General features: G+C 40.6%; 1 protein-coding gene and 1 long non-coding RNA gene across 5 annotated transcripts in view; both read left to right on the forward strand.

The window, feature by feature from the left end:
• The first annotated feature begins 417 nt into the window (after positions 1–417).
• MTHFD2L (methylenetetrahydrofolate dehydrogenase (NADP+ dependent) 2 like) overlaps positions 418–27,184 on the forward strand; it is a 117,419-nt gene continuing 90,652 nt past the window's right edge. For all 4 annotated transcript variants that reach the window (XM_020988475.2, XM_020988477.2, XM_020988478.2 and 1 more), the window contains exon 1: positions 418–754. In XM_020988475.2, the coding sequence (XP_020844134.1) occupies positions 642–754 (113 nt within the window). In that variant the 5' untranslated portion in view covers positions 418–641. The remainder of the gene's footprint in view (positions 755–27,184) is intronic.
• Positions 764–8,839, forward strand: LOC144455376 (uncharacterized). The gene is made up of 2 exons (XR_013484100.1): positions 764–2,957; positions 8,614–8,839. It is a non-coding gene; the product is annotated as an uncharacterized LOC144455376 (long non-coding RNA).

The following is a 27,184-nucleotide window of genomic DNA, read 5'->3' on the forward strand; positions in this document are numbered from 1 at the left end:
CTTACAGTAGGCAGGTAGGACAACCAGGTTGTAGTCAATCAATGAAGCAACAAGCATTTATTAAGCAGCTACAAGGTGCAAAATACAGACACAAAGACAATCAGGAAAGTCACCATGTATATATATGTAAGGGAAAGTTAGAGAGAGGAGGAGGGAGGGCAACCACCATAGCCCTTTAAGATGGTCAGGCTAGAGGGAGACCCATGTCACAAAACCCAGAAAGTGGTCAACAGTGTTCAGTGCCACAGAGGAGATGGGGGATAGAGAAAAGGTTTGGCCATTAGGTGATCACTGGGAACTTTGGAAAAAGCACCTTCGGTTCAACAAGGCCAGAAGCCAGATAAAACGGTCCAAGTGGAAGGAAGCGACAGCCCCTCGCCAACCTCCCCGCCCCTGTCTCAGCACTGAACACAAAGAGATGCGGGTCGGCCAGGGTAATAATCCCTGCAGAAGCCCGGAAGAAGCAAGCCTTCCTTCATTGTCTCTCCGCACAAATTGGGCAGCCCCTCCTCCTCCGGCTCGGGTCATTCTGAGGCTGGCAGACACCCAGGGCACTGCCACCGGGCGGGGCGGAGCTCGGGCCAGCGGAGGCTGAAGAGGAAGAGTAGGAGGCGGAGCTTGGGTGGCCCAAGGCCAAGGCTATGGCGGCGCCGGGCGCGGCGGGCGGCCGGGCTCTGCTCCGGGGCCTCTCCCTCTCCGTCTGGCGAGTAGGAGCCGGCTCCGTGTCCCGGAGCTTCCGCAGCAGCGCCGTCAGGTAAGAGAGCGGCCCCCGCGCCCCGGATTGCACGTTAGCACCCCTCGGGGTGCATCGGGAGGAGGAGCGGGAAGGAAGGTGGGGTCAGAACTGGAGGCCGGGCCTGTGGAGTAGCAGAGGCGGCTTGGGGGCGAACGTGACCGTGAGCGTGTCCGCAGACAGGTAGCGACGCCCCGGCTGGAGCAGACGGAACGTTCAGACCGCGAGCATCGTTACAGTTTCTGTTGTGGTCTGAGCCCCGCACCGCGCGTTCCATCTCCTCCCCCGCTGCGCTGCTGCCTGCCTCCGACCACGGTCGCGGTCACGGCCGCGGTCGGTTGGAAGGAGAGAGAGAAGGACGTTGGGCTTTGTGACAGGGCGCTAGCCGAGTATGGGTCAGCGCTTCCCCAAGTCACGTCCACCTAAGTTCCTTTGTAGAAGTGAATCTAATTCAAGACATTCAAGCCCACGCACCTCGGAGTCAGTTCTTGGCTAATTAAAGTCCCGCCTTTGCTTCTTACCACCTTCAGTGACCCAGCGCTTAGCACAGTGCCTGGCACACAGTGGGCGCTTAATAAATATTGATTGATAGGGCAGAGGACTCCAACCCCATCAGCGAAAACCTAAAAGTTTGAGCATATTTTTAGCTATATCTATGACACACATTTGCTATTATATAGGTTCATATCCAGATATAGACGATAATATTTATCTATGATAGACTTATTGTTGGTTTTGTATAGGTTTATAGCTTTATATAGACGGATATTTATAATATAGACTTTTTGTTGGTTTTGTTCAGTCGAGTCTGACTCTTCGTGACCTTATCTGGGTTTTTTTTTGCCAAAGAAACTATTGGTTTGCCATTTCCATCTCCAGTTTATTTTACAGATGAAAAAACTGAGGCCAGCAGAGGTTAAGTGACCTTAGTGTCTGAGGCCAAATTTGAATTGGGGTTTTCCAGACCCCAGGCCTAGTGCTTTCTCTGTTCCCTGCCACCTAGCAGCTCTGCTAATTATACTGGTTCACAACAACCCTGTAAAGTTAAGTATTATTACTATCCCCTCCCCCCATTTTACAAATGAGGAAACTGAGGGCAAAGGAGATAAATTGATTTGTTAAAAGAGTTTACTTTTGTTTTTCAATGAAGAAGGTAGGAGAGAAAGAAAGTAAATGCTTGCTAATTGCAAACAAGAGACAGACAGACAGATACAGACAGAAAGAGATTAAGTGACTTGTCATTTGTCCTGGAGTAATGCAGCTAGTAAATACCTGAGATAGGATTAAAACTCAGATCTTCCTAACTCCCAAGTCCAGCCCTCCATCCACTCACTAATAATTTTTGTTTTGTTGTTATTCAGTTGTTTTCAGTTGTGTACACCTCTTCTTGACCCCTTTTGGGGTTTTCTTGGTAAAGAGGCTGGAGTGGTTTGCCATTTCCTTCTCCAGCTCATTTTGCAGATGAGAGACTGAAGCAAACAAGGTTAAGTGACTTGCCCAGGGCTACACAGTTAGTAAGTTTCTGAGGTCAGATTTGTACGGAAGATGAGGCTTCCTGTCTCCAGGCCAGGCACTCCATCCACTGTGCCACCTAACTGCCCTGAAGTAATAATTATGTACATTTTAAAATACATACAAAAAGGAAATTAAAGCACAGTAAAAATGAAATACTTGATTCTTGAGTCTTGAGAAACCTGCTGGTGTCTCTTGGATGGGGAAATAACATGAGACTTGTGTTTTGTGCTTTGACAGCTGAGTGGACTGGATTGGAGATGAAAAACAGATGAGTCAGAGAGAGCAAATAGGGTTTGCAACAATCCAGGAGGGAGTACCTGAACTAGAGTGGTGGCCCTGTGAATAGGGAGAAGAGGACAGGTTTAAGAGATGTGTTAGTAGAAACAACATGATTTGGCAACTAGTGTTCTATGTTGGGTGAGTCTAAGCTGATCCTGGGATTGTAAGAGCCTGGGTAAGTGGGAAGATGGTGGGGCCCTTGAGAATAATAGGAAAGTTTGGAAGGGGCAGGCAGGAGGATGTGGGGAAAGACAGTGTAATGAAATCTATGATTGCATCATAGTCCATCCGTGTCTGCTCCACCAGTGTCACTTCATCCCATCCAAAGGGGAAAGGGCTAGAGTCTCAATCACTGGTCACTGCTCGGCAACCCTGATTCTTACCTCTAAAGTGAGCCTGTGGCAGCCACCAAATGATCTGGGGCCTCTGGGTAAGTGTAGGTGGGAGGGATTTTCCCAATGGCACCTATGCTGCTGTGCCTCTGGTGTGCCTTATTATCAGCCAGCTTGGCTCAGAAAGAGAAAGATGTGATGGGGGTAGGGTGAGCAATGAGAGTAATAACAATAATAATAATAATAATATTTATATAGAACCTACTGTATGCCTGTCACTGTGCTAAGCACTGATTTATTTCACAATGACACTGGGAGGCAGGTGGGATTTTTATCATTGCCATTTTACGGTTGAGGAAACTGAGGTAAGCAGAAGTTAAATGACATGCTGAGATTCACACAACTAGTAAATGTCTGAGGTCAGATTTGAAACTCAGGTCTTTCTGAATCCAGGCCCTTTGTTCTTTCCACATAATATGGCTAACTGAGTAGTTTGGAGATAAAAATCTTTCCACTTTCTGATTGATCATATGGATGCGTGATATAAAAGGCTTATTGAAAGTAAGTTCCATTACAGAGAGTTTTGTATTCTGGTGACTGAGAGAGCTTCCTAAAGTACTTGTAGCAAAGTCCTGTAAAAGTACTGCTTATTTGTCTCACTGTTTGGAAGAAAATGGTACCTTTGCACATAACTGCTGGTGAGTCAGATACAGAATCCGAATGTCAAAGATGGAATCATAAGGCATTTATTTATCACCTGCTGTTTACCAGACCCTGTTGTTGGTCACTAGGGATAGAAAAAGATGAAACTGTCTCTGCCCTCAAGGACTTAACATTCCATCTGGGGAAACAACCTATATACACAAACTAGTACAAAAATTAATGAAAATGTGAGCTATTAGCTACTAGAGGAATAAAATCTCATACAAGAGGTAGTGCTTGAGCATTGTTTTGAAGGAGCTAGGGATTCTAAGCAGAGGTGAAAGAGTACATCATGGGGATGATAGAGTATGGTGTGTGAGGTGTATACAGCAAGAAAGCCTTCTTGGATAGACCCCAGAGTGAAGCAAGGAAGATAATGATAATTGAATCACTCATTTGGCATTTACTTCCTACAAATTGCTAATTGTCTTTTCTCTGAACATGAAGTTGTCATAACTAAATGAAAAATTTCTTTGAGGGGAATCAAGGAATAGGAAGGTATGTTGGAGTTCTGTTGTGAAAGGCTCGCACTGAGAAGTTTGTATTTGATCCTTGAGGGACCACTGGATCTCATTGAATAGAGGAGTGGTGAGATCAGATGTGTGATTGGGGAATTTCACACTTGCAGCTGTGTGGAGAGAACAATGCAGAGTCTGTGACAATAGTGGTGGTGGTGCTGATGAGGTTGGGTGGCAGAGAAAGAGAAGAGCATGAGAGACGATGTGGTGGTAGAAATGGCAAAAACTAACCACCAATTAATTCATTTTGGGGTGAGGGAGGAGTAAGAGTTAACTCCTAGGCTGAGAACCTGGATGACCAGAAAGATGGTGGTATCCTCATAGAAACTGAGTTTGGAGGAGGGGTTGGTCTGAGGGAAAGATAATGAGTTCTGTTTTGTGTATACTGCATATGTAAGAAAACCTGTGGGATATCCAGTGGGAATGGCATCAAACAGTTGATTATGTGGGACTGGAACTCAGGAGAGACACTTTCTGGATACATATATCTGAGGCAGAATCCCAAGGAACAAGTCAACAAACCTTCATTGAGCAGTTACTGTGTCAGGCACTGTGCCAAGTTCTGGGGATACAACCAAAGGCAAAAGCCGACCCTTGCCCTTGCTCACAGTCTGATAGGGTAGACAACATACAAACAACTATAGTACAAATGTTATGTATACAGTGTAAATAGGACATAACCACAGAAGGAAAGTGTTTTCATTTGTAGTTTGAGTGAGGTTTGAGATTCCAAAGAGCAGGAAAGAGAAAGATAAAAATTTCCCTTATGTCACATACGTTGTTAGGACAAAAGCCTGAGGGACAAATGACTAGGGGAGAAGGGGTAGTTATAACCCTGGTGTCAGGGAAAGGTGGGGAGAGCCTACCATGGAGCGTGGAGCTTACAGTCTAGCCTTTGTTGAGGGTTGGAAGGTAGAGGTGGCTGCTGGCAATCCTGGACAACAGCTCATGCTTCTGAGGAGAAAATTGGTATGTTTGGGAGGTAGAGTCCCACAAGACAAAAAAAACCCAGAAAATAAGAATGGATTGTAGAAAGAAAATGTACTTTTGAGGGTGGACAGACACAGGACAGACCTCTTGGGATCCTGAGTGGAATTAGGTGTCCCAAACTGTGAAGCAGGGTGGAATTTTATAGGGTTCTTATCTGAATTAAACAAGACCAGGCACTGGGGGTAGATTTCTGGACTGTTAGGCCAAAGTTTAGGACTGATTGCTGGGAGGGCACTGGATTACTGAGGTGTTGGGGAGGCTACTGAAGCCCTTCCAGAGAGCACTAACATCATGGGGGACCAAGAAAGGCCTCTTGTAAAAGGTGGGATTTTAGCTGAGCCCCGAAGGAAGTCAGGAGGCAGAAGTTGAGGAGGGAGAGAATTCCAGGCATGAGGCAAACAAATGAGCCAATGAAAAATTAGGGAATCAGGAGATGTAATGTCCGAGTTGAGGAACAGCAAGAAGGATAAACCAGTAAGAAAGTGGGCACAAGGCCTGTCTCCAGCATAATCATCCAACCCTTCATGCATTATCTCCCTAATGCTGTACAGCCTCCCAGCCTTGCTTCCTTCTAAGAAGGCTGTTAGCCCCTTAGAGAAAATATAACCTAATTATGACCTGGGTAAGCCCTGACATGGCAGCCCAGTTATCAGTGAAAAAATAGTGTCCCAACCCTCGCTGTGGTAGACATATTTTGGAGGTGGACTCGATGACCACTAGAAATAGTGGTCAATAAGTGGCCTTCTATTCCCCTCCCACCTGCACCCCCCCCCCGCCCCCACTGCCTTATTTTCATTTTGAGTGGGACAGGGTGAATCTCACAAGACCAGTAAGCACGGATGACTTGTAGAAGATTGAGCCTCTAATTTCATTACCTCTCTCTCCATAGAGACTCCTTTCCCGAACTTTCTTAGTTCTGCCAAAGGCATCACCATCCTTCCGGTCACTCAGGTTCACAAGCTGAACATCATTCTCCCCTCTCCCTCCCCCCCACAGGTTCAAGTAGTTGTACTCTGTGGTCCGACCTAAATTTGTCTTTTGTTGTTCTGCACACTCATATAAAAACACAACTAACAATTCCAAGATGAATAGGAAATCAGGGCATAATAACCGTTAAGCAGGACCATGAAAAGAAAGAGGAAGGAATTGATACAGAAAAGTTCCTGCTGAGTTGGAATCAGAGACACATTGCTTATATCTGCAGGAAGCTGCACAGAGAAACTGGGGCAAAGTGGTCGAGTTCACCGTGGGCGGGTATCTGATCGATGTGTTATTGTTGAGCCTTGAAGAAAGTCTTTTGCTCAGTTAGCTTTACTGATCCAATTAACTGACTAATTCATTACTAACAAACGAGTATTATTTCCAAGTCCGTCCTGTGCCCACCCCCCAAAAGCACTTCCTGGGTGACTCTTTACCTCGATCCTAGTGTCCTTCCATCTCCTTTCCACCCTTGGAGTCTTACCTTTATTTTATTTGAAGACTCAGCTTCCACATAGCTTACCAACAGACTCCTCACCACAGTCCCTCCCATACAGCCTTCCCCTTTCTGCTCCCCTTTATCAGATGCCTATCCCTATTAGAACGTAAGCTCTTTGAAGGCAAAGAGTTACCTTTTTGCCTTTCTTTGTATCCTCAGAGCTTGTTACAGTGCCTGGCACAAAATAACACTGAAATGCTTGTTGTTGATGTATCAGCTCCCTGTCCATGGTAAAGTTTAGGGGACTCTTTCCACTCTATTACACGTCATTGGGTCTGGCTGGACTGGTATCAATCTATGTATCTATGTATCTATATGTATCTATGCATCTATCTATCTATCTATCTATCTATCTATCTATCTATCTATCTATCTATCTATCTATCTATCTAATTATCTATCTATCTATCTATCTATCTATCTATCTATCTATCTATCTATCTATCTATCTATCTATCTATCTATCCATCCATTGAAATTACTAGAAGATATCTTCCTGATTTGAAATAATTAATCCTCCCTCCTTCTCCCACATTAAATTATGCTTTGACACAATAAAACCTCTTGTTTCTCAGAGTTTGGCCTTATGAAAAATTGTACCCCAGGGAGGGTTTATCTTTCTGCCACCCCCTTGCCTTAACTCCTTAAGTAATTAAATGAAATCATTTAGTGAATTTTGCTTGCCCGGGGTGAAGGCTAACAATAGTACAGCTTCATCAGTACTCTGCTTTGATACTACCAATTTCATTTGCTCCCCCTTCTCCCCCTTAGCCTTGGTTGTTTGCCTTAGGCTTGCCATTTGGAGGTCAAGGGCTGCAGTGATCATTTAAATGGGTTTCCTCTGGGCAGTTGGATTATGGTTGGAAGCAGGTTTCTAGTCTCAAATTTTTCCACAGGCCTGGCAATAGTTCAGAGCTTCATTTGGATTTTCAATACTGTGCTGATTGGTCTGGACATCTCTCCTCTGTAACCATGTAACCCTGAATCGATCCATTTACTTCCATTCTAATTTAACGGATACCATTGAATTCCATGTGTAAAATGGGTGAAGAAGGTATTTGAGCCAAACTTCTGTCAAGAATTTGCTAATAACTGGTTTTAATCTTTTCTATTGGTTTCTGGCTTGCCTTTTATGTTACAATAAGGCTGGATTGTTTTCAAGTTATATAAGTAACATTTATTTTGAATAATATTAAAATGTTCAAAGCACTTTACCCTCATTAACTCATTTTCACATACAGTAATATAGCTTGCGCTCTCTCTCTCTCTCTCTCTGTCTGTCTCTCTCTCTCTGTCTGTCTCTCTCTCTCTCTCTGTCTGTCTCTCTCTCTCTCTCTCTCTCTCTCTCTTTCTCTCTCTCTATGTATATATATATATATATATATATATATATATATATATATATATATGTAAACTCACTTGTTCAAAATGACCCTAATGAAGTAGGTGCTATTAATATCTCCATTTTACAGATAAGGAAACTGAGACTGAATTTAAGTGACTTGCCTAGAATCGCACAGCTAGTAAATGCCTGAGACAAGATTTGAACTCTAGTCTTTCTGATTCTTAGACCAGCTTTCTATCCATTGTGTTCCCTAGCTGTCTCCAGCAACTCCCAGGTGACCTTGACACCACAGGTATTATCATCACAATTCTAGAGATTGTGGGAACAGACCCGGGGAGGCTGAATGATGTGACTGTGGATAGGTTAAATATCAGGGCTGACATTTTCTGCGATGGTCTTTATTAATTAAAAGATATAGATTTAGTGGTAGAGTTATATGTGTATTAAAATCACAATTTTTTTTTTAGTGTTGGTGATGGCACTTTCTATGATAACGTCCTTTTGCTGTGATTCACATAAAATTAATTTTCTGGTTGAGTCACTTTGTGCATCCCTTTTTGGAAGGCTGAATGATCAGCCTTCTATTTTTTGATGGGTGGGCACTGAGGGCCCGTGACGAAGTTGGCCAAAAACACTAAGGAAGGGAGTGAAATTGTGGCTCTTTGGTGGGAAGGGCACAAGACAGTGCGTTGATGCTCATCGGCGTCTCTTTTCTCTTGTAGGAGCAGCAGAGAGAAGAGATCCCGCCTTCCAGAGTCCACCGCTGTCTTCCTCCCTCCCCACTGGTCCCCGCTTTGTGTTTTTGTTTTTGTCTGTTTCTTTTTAAGTAATAGAATAATACTGTCAGGAATTTAATGTTTCCTGATAGGCCGGTATGAGTGTAAAGTCTGACTCTATGTTTAATTGTCCTGAAATATGAATTAAAATGTTATTTTTATCTCTTGAAAATTGACCTTTATTTCATCTGATAAATCTCACCACACTCCATGTTGATTCTCTTTAAACAATACAGCAAGAAAAACGAAACAAGCCCAAATTTTTGTGCTATTTAAAGCCTTAAAATAAAGTTATCTCCCTCAGTTTGTTTTCTGACTTTTGAGGAGCTGATGGAACACTGTGGCTGTGCAGCGTGTTAAGACAATTCTTTTATGAAATATCAATCAGTTGAGGTAATTTTAAAAACATGAATTTAAGGCCAAAATCCTTGATGATGCCATTTATTTTTATAAGTGGCATTGTCCTTAAATTCAGAGTTATACTAATAGTTTCTATTAACCATTATCATGGGAAAATGAAGTCTTTGTTATGTCTTCAAGAAATCGGGGCATTTAACATTCAAGAAATAAATCAAGTTCTTCCATCTATATAATGGACAGATCATCAGACTTGGAGTCAGGAAGGTGTAAATTAGAATCCTGAGTCAGAGCCTTACTAGCTCTTGACCCTGGACAAGTCATTTAACTTCTGTCTGTCTCAGTTCCTCATCTGTAAATATGGGGATGATAACATCTTCTACCTCCCAGTGTTGTTGTGAGGACCTAAACTGTGGGGTCATAGTAGTCAAATAACTTTCGTAGTTTAAGCAGGTCTGTAAGATAATCACTCAATCAATAAACATTTATTAAGCACTTAGTATGTGTCAGGCATTGTGCTGAGTGTTCAGGACACAAAGGGAGGCAAACGACAGTCCTCAGGGAAAGATTACTTTTCTAACATGTAACTGTGTCTTAATGTTCATTTTTTTCTATTATTTGCCTCAATTTTGTCAACCTGCCTATAACTTTTAAAAATTATTTAAATCTTTTTTTTAGCATTTTTACTTAAATTGAATTGGCAATGCTTCTTTTTCTATCAGACTAACAGTAGGAGAATCCACATTTCAGGGGCCAGCAAATCTTCTCTCTCTATCTCTACATCATCTATCTTTCTTATCTGTTTTTGATTAACATCTTTTTCTATATCATTTTCATTTTAGAATATCCTTCCCCATTCCCCTACTCTGTGAGCTAACCTTATAACAAAGGATAAAAGAAAAAAGAATGAAAAAGGAAAAAAAGAAAAGAAAAAAACAACTTACCAAAATAGTTATAACAATCTATCTGAGATCATTACCCCCCTTTAGAATATTTAAATCATTGTTCTAATTGGATTTACAGAGGCCAATTTCAACACAGATACCAAGTTGTACAGCCTGAAGTCAGGAAGACCTCAATTCAAATCCAGCCTCAAACATTCACTAGCTCTGTGACCTTGGGCAAGTCACTTTAATCCCCATCTGCTTCAGTTTCCTCAATGGTAAAATGGGGATTAGAATAACATTTGCCTCACCCAGTGGTTGTGAGAAGCAGTTGAACCAATATTCGTAAAGAGCTTAGCACAGTGTCTGGCATATTGTAGACACTTAAATGCTTGTTACCAGTTACCCTCCTCATAGCTGAAGGTTTGCCAGGATCCGTTTTCTTAAATTGTATCTTTTCCTTTCCTTGTTGGCAAACACTATTCTTTCCGTTTTCCTAGAGTCTAACTATCTCATGCTACTGAGATCTATCAAGTGTCCTATTAATTACCTAGTTATACTTCTGTTTTCTTATTGTCATTTTTTAAGTATTGAAGATAGTCCTCCAGATTACTCTCCATGTTTAATTTCTGCAATCTTGAAATAACAGAGGCAGATAGTGTACTTTCATTCAAGATTTCCAAAATATACTCTTCCCTGCTTAAAAGAGAAATTGGCTAGAGATAAGCTAGTATTATAAGACTTATGATTAAGCTATTAATTAAATAAGGTAGGAAAAAAGACACTCTGAAAGATTTGATTGGTAGGTGGGATGTCTTGAACAAACAGTGAATGTCATATCAGCCTTGAGTCTTGAGTCTTGGGTTGTTTTGACATTCTCATAAAAATCTGCATTTCTGTTTCTCAAACGGTGTCTGAGGTGGAGAATAAGGAGTAGGTATTTCATATAAGTATGACTCTATTGTGTTAGTTCCCAATATATCCTTAACCTGAGATCTGAGGTCCAGGTGGTTTAAGAAGGTGGCCCAGCAGAAAGGCAGATACTTAAGGCTATGTCTCCCATCATCACCACTACAGATTTTCAAGCAATCCATAGAAGTTTCTCATGGAACTCAGAGATTATGGGTTTGGTTAGCTCACTTGTTTTGAATATACATCTTATAAGCACACTTCACATGTTTTACTCCTTAATTAGCAGTGATATGGCTGTTTATATTGTCTTGTTCCACCTAAATTTTACAGTCTATGAGAACCAGAATTTTTCTTATCCAAACTTCAAATCTCCCTCTGGCCCTTTCATTATGATCTTCATTTGGTAGGCACTTAACAAATGTTTTTCACACAAATGATTTAGACCTGGGGGTGGGGTATTCACATGGAAAATATTCAAATAATTATGAATCATTTATTACTGGTCTACTATTTTCTAGGGGCAAGTAGGTGGTGCCATAGTGCACAGAGCAGTAGGCCTGGAATCAGGAAGACTCTTCCTGAGTTCAAATCTGGCCTCAGACACTCATCATGTGACCCTGGGCAAATCACTCAACCTTGCTCAACCTCAGGCTATAGGATAATAATAGGACTTCCTTCCCAGGATTATTGTGAGGATCAAATAAGTTAACACATGCAGAGTGCTTTGCCAGTTTTAAAACACTGTAGAAATGTTAGCTATTGTAATTCCAGCCAGCTCCTTCACAAATGAGTAGCATTAATCACCAACAGAACCTCGGTGGCTTTGCTCAGATCCTGCACTGCTACCAGAAGGTGCTTGTGCTGGTGAAGCTGGGTCCAGAGCATCATCATAACTCTTGAATCAGGATTTATTTTGTCTCTGGTACCACATGGAGTAGGGAGGCTGAAGAAACTTCTCAGTTGTTATGGATATGGTTACACACATATGAGTGTGTATGTACGTAGATAGAGATAGATAACAAGCAAGAGGTATACACATATTTGCATAGGTATATATGTATGTTCATATATATATATATATATATATAAAAAATTGTATGTGTATATACATATATACCAATGTGTCATATATGCCTATGTATATATAACATATACATGTGTGTAATATACATGTAATAATAGTATGTTACAGAGGTATACATATATGCCATAAATTTCAATACACATATAAACACATGTGCATATATTATATAAGTATATGCTTATATATGTCATATAACTATGTAATATTATGATACATAATATATGCCTTGTGTATATGTATGCATACATATATATTCTCACACATCCATGTATACTACCTGCCTATAATATACTATTATATGTACATATGTATAATAATGTATATATTGCATTATATGTACATCATATATGCACATGTATATGTATTATACATACATTGCATTGATTTATATTATATGCATATGCATGTATAGATGTATATACCTATATGTATGCACACACATATATACACATATACCCCCTGCCTATAATATACTATTACATGTATATTATTATTAATATATACATACATGTGTACTGTTACAACACATAAATGATACAAACATGCATATATATACCTCCTGCCTGCTTTCTGAATAAAGTGGGGAAAACAAGAAAGAAATACTTTACCATCATACATAGTGACAAGTCTATTTAAACCTGATTTGCAAATAGAAAGAAAAAAGACTACCAGAGCCTGTGATGACCTGTGATAACCTTTTAATATTCTGGTCATGGGCTATCCATTTTAAGCTTGCTGAAGGTGGTGTGAGATCTTGGTTTAAACCTGCTTATTGTCAAATTGCTTTCTTTTTCCAGCACTTCTTATCAAATGTAGGCTCCTTCACTGTGTTATTGGTGTTCTTGGCTTTATCATACACTGGGTTATTGAATTTAATTTTTTTCTGATTTGTCCTTATCTAGTGTGATCTTAGGCAAGCCACTAAATCTCTTTTAACCTCAGTTTCCCTATATGTAAAATAAGGAGTGAGACTGGATGGTCTCCAAGATTTCTACCAATTCTAAAATGATAATCCAATGATGTGATGGATATATATGCCAGAGGGTTGGATGTCAGGCTGCCTCAGCCTCCCTGCCATTAAGAGTCATAGGGATCCCCGGCCTGTGTCCCTGACCTGAGTACCTGGCTAGTCCCTGCTGGTTTCAATCCTGTTTTATTCAGGAGTAGTGTTTCCAAGCAGGTTGACCCGCCATTCCACTTTCTCTAATAGCTCTCTTTCTTTTCTTCTTTGGATCCAAATCAGCATCTGCTGCTTTTTGCAGGGTGGTTGGAGTATAGGGAGAGTCTTCTGGGCGCAGCCTTGAGGGTCTGGGCCCTCCTATAATGTAACACATTTCATCCCCTCCTTCCTTTCTCAATATTGTTGGATCAGGGTAGAGTCCTTGAAGAGGAATGGCAAGATTATTCCCAGACTCAAGTCTATCAGTCAGCTTTTATTTCTGCAGCACACTCTGTTGAGGCTGATCTGGGAGGAGCACTGAGTGAGCTCTTTAAAGATTTGAGTTTTCTTTTGTGGATTCATGAGGATTTTACCCTGTCAGTCTCCTCTCCCTCCCTCCCTCCCTCCCTCCCTCCCTCCCTCCTCTCTCTCTCTCTCTCTCTCTCTCTCTCTCTCTCTCTCTCTCTCTCTCTCTCTCTCTCTCTCTCTCTCTCTCTCTCCCCCTCTCCCTCTCTCTCTCTCTGTCCTGTGCATTCAGCTGTAATTATTCTACATCTGACACGTCATTCCCTTTATTTTTCAAATAAGTCTTAACAATTCTCTTGCCAGGCAGACAAAAACAATCACTGATTTTCATATCCAATTGCTATTCCCTCTTCTTTTTCAAGCTACCATTATTAGACCTTAGAACCTTTGAGCTGGAAAAAATCTCAGAGATCCTTTAATTTAACCTCATTTTTCCCAGATGAAAAAAAAAACCCTGAATACCAGAGCATTTCTGATTGGCCCAAGGTTTCCCAGCTAATTAGCAGCAGAGCTTGGGCTTGAAAAAAGGTCTTGATTCTCAACTGAGTGGTCTCTGCCTGTGATTTATAAAAAGCTTACTTGAGAATTAAATGCTAATTTCTTTATACTTGAGTCAGTTTTGTCGTCTGAGCTCCAATACATTATCCATTGTTGATGCTGAGTCATTTCAGTCCTGTTGAACTCTTCGTGACTCCATCTGGGGTTTTCTTGGCAAAGATACTGGAGTGGTTGGCCATTTTCTTCTCCAGCTCATTTGACAGATGAAGAATTGAGGTAAATAGAATTGAGTGACTTGCCCAGGGGCACACAGCTAGTAAGTGTCTAAGGCCAGATTTCAATTCATGAAAATGAGTCTTCCTAATTCCAAGCCCAGCATTCTATCCACTGTGCCATCTAACTATGCCCCTCCAGTGCATACCAATCTACCAACATTGATTTCAAACCAACCTCTACTGCCATTGTTTGAGGGAGCAACCCTGTGGAAGAGGCTTGCGTCCCCACCAGTGCCACCATCATCTGCTGACCAAGCACCATCAATACAGCAAGTGAGATGCCTAGAAGAAAAGACAGGATACGACATGGACCAGACCAGTCAAAACCACTACCATCTCCTCTCAAACATCAGAGGACATGGCTCAGGACCCTGAGCCCGAGACCCTCAGAGATAGCAACAACCCCCATGCCCCAGTCCCTATTTCTAGCTTGGCCCTTGAAGTCATCACCCACACTTCCCTGATGTTGGTGACAACACGGGTAGAGGTCCCTCAGCAGCTCTAGCTACTGAAGAATTTGAAAATAAAGTTTTAATGCTCACTCTCAAGTGGTTCAATCTTAGAAACAGATATGGCAGTGATACTGAAGACACATTAACATACTGTGAGGACCACTGGTCCTTTCCACCTGCCCTGCAGCTGTGCCCTCATCAATGTTGTTTTCCCCTATTAGAATATTAGCTCTCTGAATGCTGGGGCTGTCTTGCTTTGCTATTTATAACTCCGGTTCCTGGTATAGTGATACGCACATGTTCAGTCATGTCTGACTCTTCATAACTCCATTTGGGGTTTTCCTTGGCAAAGATACTGGAGTGGTTTGCCATTTCCTTCCCCAGCTCATTTTACAGATGAGGAAACCAAGGGTGAAGTGACTTGCCCAGGGTCACACAGCTAGAAAGTGTCTGAGGCCAGACTTGAACTCAGGAAGATGAGTCTTCCTGACTCCAGGCCACCTAGCTGCTCCAATTAATTAGTATTAAAAATCACTTAATAAATGCTTTTTCATTCATTCATTCTCCTCAATCGTAAGTCAGCATTAGTTCTTATGTACCAGAGCTGCTATTATTTTGAGGGTTATTATGTTTTACCTTTCAGGCCTGAAAAGGTAAATTCAGCTTTCTGTGCTTTGAAGAAAGCGTCTTACAACCTGCAAGAATCTAGCTAATTGTTTTAGAATAATATGTGTCTTCTGGCGAAATTATAAATGTCCTATTTAGACCATTCAGTGGTGGTGCACTAAAGAAAACTGCTTTGAGCCAGTGCATTTTTAAATTAGAAAACAACAACAGCAAAGTATTGCCTCACAGAGGGCATCTGGAGTCATTTTATTTCAAATTTAGTGATGCTGAGCTTGCACTTTCCTGTTAAAATCGCAGTAGTAGATTAAGTTAAAAATATTTTGATTTGCCTGAGGCTACAAAGCATTAAACTCTGCATAAATAGGGCCTCCAGGGAACTGCTAATGAATGTAGTGACATTTTTTTTTTACCTTGTATTGGTCATAAAGCCCTAAAATGAGTTTAATTTTAGAACATCTACAAGTAAGATAGGCATAAAAGCAAGTGAGTTACATGCAGAGCAATGGGCCAGAAACTGATTAGCACACAAAGATTCTCTGCATTAGTTTCTAAGTGTATTTTAGGGGACCGATTTTTGATTTGCTTGGAAACAAAAATAAAACATTAGCCAGAAAATAAAGCAGCTACTCTACTCTAGGAACTCAGCAGCACATTTAATTTCTGATTATTTTGATATAATTTTATTTGCTTAAAGGCCAAGCATGTAAATGAAACAAACAGAAATAGGATTGCCAGGAGGTCAGCGAGCAGCACCTCTTGTGATCTGTTCATGTCAATTTTGTTGGAAAATAACCCCCAGACCCAAGTCCTTCTTTCTAGCTTGGCCCCTGACATCATCATCTAGACTTCCCTGATGTTGATGACAATCCCTCACTGTCTGACTGCCTAGCAGTGTCTGATTCTGTGCTGGGCATCAACCTCACAGCCTGCTTAAAAACAGACCATCTAGCCTTCTGAGCTGATCCTTTTAGAAGAAAGAATATTGCATAAAAATAAGTGTCTTTGTTTTACTGCTTACCTCTGCTGCAATTGATTTCACCTGATCAATGAGCAAGCCGTAAGTGCCAGTGAGCATTTATCAAGAGCTATGGACCAGGCACCTTGTTGGTTACGGGGATGCACACAGAAAAATGGCATACATTTTACCCTTCATCAATCAACCAATACTTACCATAGGCCTACTATATACATGCCAGGCACTGTCCTAGGTGCTAGGACACAGGTACAAAGAAAGAATCAATCTCTTCTTGCATAACACTTAAATTCTTTCATTTGTCATTATTAATGAACAATTTCTGTCACTTGTGATGCAAGAGAGGTGCATGGAGATCCTATCTTTGAATATAGACTCATTTTTTTTCCTATACAGCTTCTTTTATACAGAGAAGTAATAAAGGAAATGCTTACTCAGTTGTAATTGGCCACACTAATTACAGGGATGCATAGTGGTACAGAAAAACAACAACCTAATTAAGAAACATCTGCTTTAAGAAGATACAGGTGCAGACATGGTACAAACAATGAAAACAGAATGTAGGGGATAGAGGCAAGTCAAGTCAGTAAGCATTTGTTCGGTGCCCGCTATGTGCCAGGCACTGTGCTAAGCAAGGCAGATATAAAGAAGTAACAACACACACACCTCAAAAATATAAGCACTGGGGATGCAAAGAAAGGTCAAAACATATACAGACACATACACACACAATTCTTATTGTCATGGATCCCAGAGGCAATTAAGTCTAGAAAGAAACATCTGTTCAGACAGACTACTCAGCACACTACATCAGTCCTATGATTTATTAAAACTAAGATGGGATCACTTAAGTTCAAAGTTAATTAAAATGCATTTCAGTCTTGACTTTTTGTCATTCTTTGCACAGTTAGTGCCGAAGTGATGAGCAAGGAAACCTTATGGAAAGGTATAGCTCATAGATGTGCCAGCTGGCTAAGATCTAACATCATTTATTGAGAAGGACCAGTGGGATGCCTCAGCTGTCTATAAAAGTGAGCAGCTAGGCTGCATACCAACTTAAAAACAGTCTGTACAATGCAGATCACACTGATGACCTGAATACAGAAGGAGAGGATTGATTTTGACTGATTTCCCTATACCTGGCAATAGATTTCAAAGGATATCCCAAGGGGATAAAGACCAGTTGTAGAAATCTGGTGCAATCTTTGTATTTACCTTTTAAATTTATCTTTATTTAGCTTTCCATAGATAATTGTTGGTGAGCATCCTGAGAAAAGGGAATGTGTATATATGTGGTTATGTGCATGTGTATATGTATGTGTATATGGGTATGTATGTGTATGTATGTGTTTATGTGTATATGTATACCTGTATATGTGTATGTGTTTGTACGTATGTGTGTTTTGGCCCTTCTTTGTATCTCCTGTGCTTAGCACAGGGCTTTTCATATAGTAGCTTATTTTCTAATGGGTGAGGTAAGTGCATACAAAATACAAACAGAAAAAATATAAATTTAACAATTAGAAGTATATGCAAAATAGTTAAGCAAAGGTTAGGGATCAGGGAAGGCTTCATGCAGAAAGAAGAGGTGCTTGAGCTGAGTCTTAGAGGTAGAGAGGGCCTCTGTGAAGGAAATGGGGGCTGAATTCTGGGCTGGTGGGACAGACAGGGTGTGCAAAGCCACAGAGATGGAAGATAGGAGTGTTGTGTGGGAAGAACAGAGAGAACAACAGTTTGGCAGGATTGCAGAGTGTGGAAGAGGGAGCAATGTCCAGCGAGTACAGGAGAGCCTGGGGCTAATTTGTAAAGGGCTTTAATAGCTAAACAAGGTATATTTGAGCCAAACATTACTTGGAAGCTACTGGAGTTGTTTCAGTAGAGGAGTCACATGGTGGTATTTACACTTAATGAAAATTACTTTTGCAACAGTGAGAAGGGAGGATGGACTGGAGAGGGGAGAGACTTGAGGCAAGGAGACGAATTAGTAGGCTATTCAATAATCTAGAGATGAACACCTTAGTTTAGGCCCTCCTCACTTCTTACCTGGTCTACTGGAATATGAGCTCCCTAATTGGAATCCCTTCTCTCCCTTCTCCAATCTGTCCTCTCCATAGCTACCGAATTGATAGTGCTAAAACATCAATCTGATCTTGTTACTAACCTGCTACCCTCCAGTATTACTATACCCCTTGTTACTACCCTTCCAGGGACTCCTTGCCTCTATCATCATCTCCAGGGGGTTCAATGATCCTCTCTATGCAGATAATGCTCAAATCTGTTTATTCAGTCTTAACCTCTGCTGACCTCTAGTCTCACATCTCCAACTGCTTATTGGACATCTTGAACTTGATTTCCAATAGACATCTCAAAATCAACATGTTCAGATTATCTTTACCACCAAACTCCTTTTTCCCACCTTCCCTATTTCTGTTGAGTGTATCTTCATCCTCCTACTCACAAAAGCTCAAAATCTTCTGAGGTGTTATCCTTAACTCTTCACTCACACTAACCACTCATATCCCATCTTTTGCCAAGCCTTATTTTTTTTTTTACCTTACAATATCTCTCATACACGTCCCCTTCTCTCCACTACTATAGCTGCCATTCTAGGCTTTCTTCATGCCTAGACTTTTCCAATAGCATGTTTCTGGTTCTCCCTGCCTCAAGTCTCTTCCCACTCCAGTCCATCGTCCACTTGGCTGGCAAAGTGATCTTCCTTAAACTCAGAACTGACCATGTCACCTCTTGTTAGGGGCAGGCTTGTTGTAGGAACCTTTTTATTTTATGGATGAAATGAGTTGCTTGTAACTCATTGAACAGTTAACAAAAGGAGGTTTACTTACCCAAATTATGACTTGGATATGCAAGAAAAATTAGCTTCTGTAGATCTGCTGTCCCTCCCCTCCACCCCACCCTTGTCTCCTTATGGAAATGTACTGTTGGACAGAGTATGGTGATTTGAATGTTCTTTAAACATCCTTCAAGTTGGAGGGGCCCCAACTCTACGTGACTGGAACTTTTTTATGCCTGTAGGTTACTAGAAAACTGTGGCAAGAGAGGCAGGGGCTAATGAGGGCTTGGGGACAGCTTTGTCACTTCTTGGGAAAAACTAATACTTGTTTCTGGGAAACAGGGGTGGGAGTACTCTCTGCTTCTGTTGGAACCCTCCTACCCAATAAATTCCAGTAGCTATTACCTCCTGGATCAAATATAAAATCCTCTTCTTTTAAAGACCTTTTAGAATCTGGCCTTTTCCTATCTTTCTAGTCTTCTTACACTTTCCATATGTCACCCATTTGTAGAATTCTTTCTTTCCTCATCTCTGTTCACTGGCTTCCCTGATTTCCTTCAAGATTCAGTCCAAATCACACCTTCGACAAGGGACCTTCCTTACTCAGATTCTAACCCACACTCTCCCTTTCCTCTGTGAGCTCCTGGAGTTCAAAGACTGTTTTTGCCTTTCTTTGTATCCCCATAGAATGATGTTAGCATAGTTCTTGGTGCACAGTAAGTTCTGACTAAATGTTTATTGACTGACTGGCTCCAGTCTTTCTAGATTTATTTTATGTTACTCTCCTTCACACATAATGTATTCCAGCCTGGCTGGCCCATTTGTTTCTCCTTGTTATAGGAATGCTATCTTAACCTTTCCCCCCATGCAAGTCTGTCTAATTTTTCTTTAAAAGGCGTTGTATTAAAACATTACTCGAGACCTGGTTGGCTCAGGAGATGAAAAGCTCATGCCTTTGACAGTAGTTCCTCATCTTCTGAGTAGAAAGCAGCATAACAAGTTTCAGGGGGGTGTTCACTAATGGATTTCAATGGGAGCTTCCCTTGGCTGAATCAATTCAAGGTGTCTTCAGTGCCTCCCGTAGTTGAAGAGCCTTCTCCCACAGTGGGTATGTAAATCTCCTTGTGTTAATGACCTACAAGTGTTTCATTTTGTTCTAGTATCAAACCTAACCTACTGGGGACTGTTCTGAGTCAGACCCAGCCCAGAATTCCTCTCCGTGACATTCTAGCTCCCATCACTGTGTATTTGCATAGGCTGCGCCCCATTTTTTGGTATCTATTCCCTTCTCCCTTCTACCTTATGAAGCTTTAGCTTCCTTCAATGCCCAGTTCATGCCTCCTTCTATTTGAAGCCTCTCCTATATTTTGTTGTTGTTGAATTGCTGCAGTCGTATGTGATTCTTTGCGACTCATTTGGGGTTTTCTTGGCAAAGCTACTGGAGCGGTTTGCCATTTCCTTCTCCAGCTCATTTTACAGATGAGGAACTGAGGCAAACAGGGTGAAGTGACTTGCCCAGAGTCACACAGCTGGTAAGTGTCTGAGGCCAGATTTGAACTCAGGAAGATGAGTCTTCCTGACTCCAGTCATGGCACTGTATCCAATATGCCATCCATCTGCCAGATATTTTGTAAATGTTAGCTATTATTGTAAGGATATAAAATAATAAAGATAAGGACAGCCTATAGTTTAGCATAAGTCAGTGGTGAATTAACTCAATACCTCTAGGGAATTACCCTGTTCTTAAGTATTTTCTTAATGAAATGGCTACTTCTCATGTGCTGTATTTGGGGAGCTGCCTGGTCATTAAAAGGATGAACTTGTTGACTGAATTACTATTGTTAATTACATGATGAGGTGATAGGAATGGCAGCTGTTTAAAAAAAATTACTTGGAATAGAAAAGACTTGAATGGAAGTGTTACTGTAGAGGGTATGCGCAGAAGCTGGAAGCAGCACTAAGATTTTTGGGACACTCTATGTTTTGTGTGGTTATTTGTGTTGCTACACCCACACTAGATGTAAGCTCCCTCGGGGTTGTGTTAAACTTCTTATCTTTCCTCAGTGTCTACCTTGGTGTTCTTTACATAAGAGATGCTTAATAAATATTTGTTTGATTCTCGGGGCAACAAAAGGAATGCCTAGTTTGACATGATGAACGGTCATCCAGACTTTGCTCAAAGATATCTAATGAGCTGGGTATTATTACCCACTAATAGTGACAATAATCACTGACATTTATACAACACTTACTGTATGTCAGATATTCTAACTGCTTTACAACTATTATCTCATGTGATCCCCATAAACAACCCTGCAGGTGGCTGCTGTTATTTTCTCCATTTTATGGTGGAGGAAACTGAGGCAAACAGAGGTTAAATGATTTGCCCAGGGTCCCACAGCTACTAAATGTCTGAAACTAAATTTGAACTCAGGTCTTCCGGACTCCAGATCTAATACTCTAACCATTGCACCACCTTGTTCCATTACCTCTTGTTGTTCAGTTATTTTCAGTCATAGTTGACTCTTCGTGACCCCATTTGGGGTTTTTCTTGGCAAAGATATTAGAGTGGTTTGCCGTTTCCTTCTCCAGCTCATTTAACAGATGAGGAAACCGAGGCAAACAGGGTTAAATGACTTGCCCAGTCAGAGTCACACAGCTGGTAAATGTCTGAGGCCAGATTTGAACTCAGGAAGATGAGTTTTCCTGACTCCAGGCCTTGTGCTCTGTGCACTACAGTGCCACCTAGCCTCCTCTGGAAGCAGCGTGTTCCATTTGTGGCTGATTCTCCTGATTAGAAATCTTCCTAAGTTTGTTTAGAACCCAAACTTGCTTCTTTGTCCATTGTGTTCCTTGTTCATAGATCATAGATTAATAACTAGAAGGTACTTCAGACACCATGTGCAGTCATCCTTTCCATACCACAACTTTCCATCACAATTTCTATATATTGTGGGTAGGCATAAGAAATTAAATGGGATTTTGGGGGGAGTTTTGCAGAAGCCATAGACAACACATAAAGCCCGGAAGATGACACAGAAAAAGTTTCAGAACTCAGAAATGCATAAAATATATGTGTGGTATTGTGTAATATCAATATATTTTATCTCTTAATACCACAATAATTCATACTTCTTCTCTGGTACGAAAGGAGGACCAAAGAATTTTACATGGTTTTTCCAGATTGCAGAGGTGCTATGCCCCTAATCCTCATGATGTGGCAGGGATAACTGTAGTCCCAACCCCTCTCTTTATAGAGGAGGAAGCTGAGACTCAGGGTGATGGAGTGACTTGCTTAGGATTACATAGATGGTAAATGACAGAGAGAAAATTTGAACCCAGATTTGCTTACTCCAAAGCCAATGCTCTGTATAGTTTACCATGATACCTCTTTCTAGTTCTGCCTTCTGAGTCCAAACAGAACTAGTATCTCAGGTGTCAGCCATTCAGATATTTGAAGACCACTACCATGTTACCCCTAAGAATTCTCTTCTTTAAACTAAACACCCCCAGTCCTTCAACCAATCCTTCTATGCCATGATCTCAGGGCCCTTCACTGTCTTGGTTGCCCTCCTAGACACTCTCTAGATTATCCACATACCTCCTAAAATGTGGTGCCCCAAAATTAAAATACTATTTCAGATGTGGTCTAACCAGGGCAGAGGACCATGGAGTTATAGCCTTGTAAATCTGGACGCTTGTAATGTAGCCTAATTATTGAATTAGCTTTTTGGGTTAACATCACACCGTTGACTCATATTGAAATTTCAGTCTCAATGAAACTTCCAGATCTTTTTAGGTGAACTGCTCCCTTAGGCAAACTCCTCTTCTTATAATTGGGCATTTGATTTTTTGAACCCAAATGTAAAATTTGACATTTATTCTTATAATTATCCCTCAGCCACGTCCTTTGGGCAAAATTCCTTTTACCACTCTGCTTGTAACTTCTTTGGCAAATGGCTATATTAAAGTCCCTTTGTGGGCCTTCAACTTTAGATTTTCTCATCTTAAGAAGAACTTATAGCCAAATTAGCACCTTCCCTTGTATACACAACTTTTCCTGACCTTAACTTCTCCTTAGCTTCCATTCAACAATTCAGAAAACATTTCTTAAGTATCTGCTATGTGCCAGATACTGTGTTAGGCTTTGTGCAAAGACAAGATAGTGTGCAGACGGGTATGTAAATATACAAACAAACACACGTATGTGGCCAATGTGGGAATTTGTTTTGCTTGACTTTTTAAAAAAATGTTTATTTTATTCTGAACTTAAGAAATAAAATAAGCATTTCTATAACATAGCAGAAACATAGGGGGGAAAGATGACAGTACATGAAACTGCAAATCTATTGTGTACAACTTGCCATTCCTTTTAAATATATAATGAAGCTATCATGTAGCATGTTTTTTCTTTTTTTTCTTCCCTGATGTCTGTGTGTGTGTGTGTGTGTGTGTGTGTGTGTGTGTGTGTGTGTGTGTTACTTTCGGGGGGGTAGAGGTAGATAGGAGGGAGAGACAGTGTATTTTCATTGGTTGAAAATTTAGTTGATTAATTTTTAAAGACATGAAGACATGGGATGGAATATTACATACTGGGGTCAACGTGTAGGCCAATTTGTCTGAAACATAGAGTGCGTTATATCAGTCTGGAAAGGTATGTAGAAGCCAAATTGTGTGGGGCTTAAACACCAAACAGGATTTGTTTTTTTATTCTAGAAGCAGTAGAGAGCCACTGAAGCTTCGTTTGTCACCGACTTATTTCTCCTCCTTGAATCTAAATCTTCTTTCTCTTCCTAGACTCCTCCTTTGCCTAGATTCATTCTCTTGCTTCTCTTTATTTGCAGTCAAGGAGGATGAATTGCCTTCAGCCAAAGCCATATTTGAGGCAAAAGGTACCATCTTGAGAAACACAGCTCTCCTCCTTTGTTCCTACAGACAAAAAAACCTGAGAACAACTTCAAATCGGCTGATAAATTAATCAGTGCTAGGTCTGCAGGGCAGGATTTTTCAATAGGTTCCTCTTCGCTGTCTCCTACATTCCCAGGCATTATATTTAGAGGGCGGATGTACTGTCATTAAAGAAATAAATCCGAATTTGGAATCAGACATCATTCTTCTTACAAACTAGCCCTTTTATTTATTTATTCTTATTTTTTTTTTTGCTTTTTAGTGAGGCAATCAGAGTTAAGTGACTTGCCCAAGGTCACACAGCTAGTAAGTGTCATGTGTCTGAGAGTGGATTTGAACTCAGGTCCTCCTGAGTCCAAGGCCAGAGCTCTATCTACTATTCCACCTAGCTGCCCCTATTATTTTCTCTTAAAAATTGTTTTTTTAACAGTGTTTTTTCACATTCAGTTCTATTTTATTAAAGTTTGCTTGTCATTGAAATAACATGAAAACTTTTAAAAGTGATACTGATATTGTATATTTGTTGTCATTACAGAAAACTCTTTTGGCAAATATAACAAATTAATGGCACGAACATATTGTAAATATATATATATATATATATATATATATATACATATATGTGTATACATACATACATATATTTACCAGTTTAAAGCAAAATCCAATCGACTTTTTTTTTTTTGGTGAAGCAGTTGGGGTTAAGCGACTTGCCCAGGGTCACACAGCTTATAAGTAGCAAGTGTCTGAGGCCAGATTTGTCCTTCTGATTCCAGGGTCAGTGTTCTATCCACGGCACCACCTAGCTGCCCCCCAATCAACTTTTAAAGTAGTCTATTGAGTCACTGAGCTAACGCAAAGTCCTCCATGGCTTATTTTTGTCTTTTAAGCAACTTACATTCTGAATAAACAATTAACATGATTTTTAAAAAAATTGAGCTCCAAATTTTCTTCCTCCCTCTATCCCCTCTCTGACCAATTAAGAAGCCAAGCAATATATCAATTATACATGGGAAATCATGCAAAATATTTTCATATTAGCTATGTTGCAAAAAATAAGCAAGAAAAATGAGGAAAATTTTTAAAAAATCTTCAATTTTTACTCAGAGTTCATCAGTTATCTCTCTGGAGGTAAATAGAATTTTATTTATTGTGAGTCCTTTGGAGTTATCTTGCATCATTGTATTGATTAGAGCAGCTAAGTCTTTCAGGGTAGGTCATCATTACAATATTACTGTTGTGTATATTATTCTCCTGGTTTTGCTGACTTCACTTTGCTTCAGTTCCTATAAGTCTTCCCAGGTTTTTCTGAAACCATCCTGTTCATCATTTCTTACACAATAGTATTACATCACAATCACATACCACAATTTGTTCAGCCATTCCTCAATTGATGAGCGCCCCCTCAATTTCCTATTCTTTGCCACCACAAAGAGAACTGCAATAAAGATTTTTGTACATTTAGGACCTTTTCCTTTTTTCTTTGGTCTCTTTGGGATGGACCTGGTAGTGGTATGACTGGGTTAAAGGCTATACAGAATTTTATAGCCCTTTGGGGAAAGTTCCATATTGTTCTCCAGAATGGTTGGACCTGTTCACAATTCTACCAACAGCGAATTAGTGTCCCAGTTTTTCTATATCCTCTCCAGCGTTTGTCATTTTCCTTTCATATCATGTTAGCCAGACTGATATGGGGGAGGTGCACCTCAGGGTTGTCCTAGAGCTTTGATTTATTCTTCTGAAAACTGCCTATTTATATCCTTTAACCATTTATCAATTGGGGAATAACTCTCATTTTTATACAGTTGACTCCTCATATTCAAGAAATATATTTGAGAAATAAAGCCTTTATCAGAGAAACTTGCTTTTAAAATCCCTCCCCTGAAGTTTCCTTCTCTCTTTCTTTCTAATTTTGACTGCCTTGGTTCTGTTTGTGCAAAAACTTTAATTTCACGTAATCAAAATTATTAATTTTACCTCCCATCATCCTCTCTATCACTTCTTTGGTCATAGAATCTTCCCTTATCCACAGATCTGGCAAGTAAAATTTTCTTTGCTCCCCTAATTTGCTTATTGTATGTCTTTATGTCTAAATCATATACCCCTTTTGACCTTATCTTAGTATACAGTGTGAGATGTTGGTCTGTGCCTAGTTTCTACCAAACTGCTTTCCAGTTTCCCAGAAAGTTTTGTTAAATAGTAAGTTCTTGTCCCCAAAACTTGGATCTTTGGCTTTATCAAATGCTAGATTACTATGGTCATTTACTACTGCATATAGTGTACCTAATCTATTCCACTGATCCACCACCACTCTATTTCTTAGCCAGTACCAGGTTATTTTAATGATTGCCACTTTATGATATAGTTTGAAATCTAGTACTGCTAAGCTAGCCCTTTTGTAGACCATAATGTTTGCATCCATTAAACCTCAACAAGAGATGTTAGAATTAAGCTATCAGCAGCAAATTTGGGACCTCTATGTGGGTTTAGTTGCCTATCCTCCCAATAATGACTATTTCCAAAAGAGTACCACAATACATTCCTCCTGGGAAGTCTTGATGGGAAAGGCTGTATTTCTGCCATTTCAGCCCTAAAGTAGACCACAGGAGCCTGTTCAGGACTACACTTGGTCATCCATGACTATAGGTGGACACAGCTATGATGCAACATTAGTTGGATGTATCTAGCTCAGTGGAGATAACATTAGCTTTCACCACAGATTTCCCTCAGCACAGGAGTGGGACGAATGCAACTTGGTAGTAGGTGATTGCCCAGAAATGGTGGCTTGAGATTTCTAAGGTCAACTTCTGCATTAATTCCCCGACCTAGTACAGACTTCACAACCTAACTCTTTGGTCTGATAAAGGAGGGTTCTGACAGTCCCTTTGGATCTTGGGGGTCTGCAGACACCATGGCATCAACTTGGCCTAGCCATTTTCTTATGCTCATTATCTTCCCAATTCAGGCCTTACCTCTTCTGCCCAATGTTATTATCATATCACCGAAAGAATACTGGGTTTTTGAGTCAGGAGTCCTGGCTCCCATTCCTGGCTCTGCTGTTTGCTGCTTGCATGACCTGGGAAAAATCACTTCAGTTCTCAGGGCCTCAGTTTCCTTATCTGTAAAATGAATAGATTGAAATAGATGCTTTCTGGAACAGACCCTTTCCTACTCTCAATCTATACTCTTATCTCCTTCTTCTCTCCTCTAATTTTTCTAGCCATTCACAGGTGTTAACCATGCCCTGGATGATGGATATTCATTATCCCTTTGGCCTGTAGACTTTGTTCA

The sequence above is a fragment of the Phascolarctos cinereus genome, unplaced genomic scaffold, assembly GCF_003287225.1.
Source record: "Phascolarctos cinereus isolate Bilbo 61053 unplaced genomic scaffold, phaCin_HiC Scaffold_9;HRSCAF=440, whole genome shotgun sequence".
NCBI classification, from domain to species: domain Eukaryota; kingdom Metazoa; phylum Chordata; class Mammalia; order Diprotodontia; family Phascolarctidae; genus Phascolarctos; species Phascolarctos cinereus.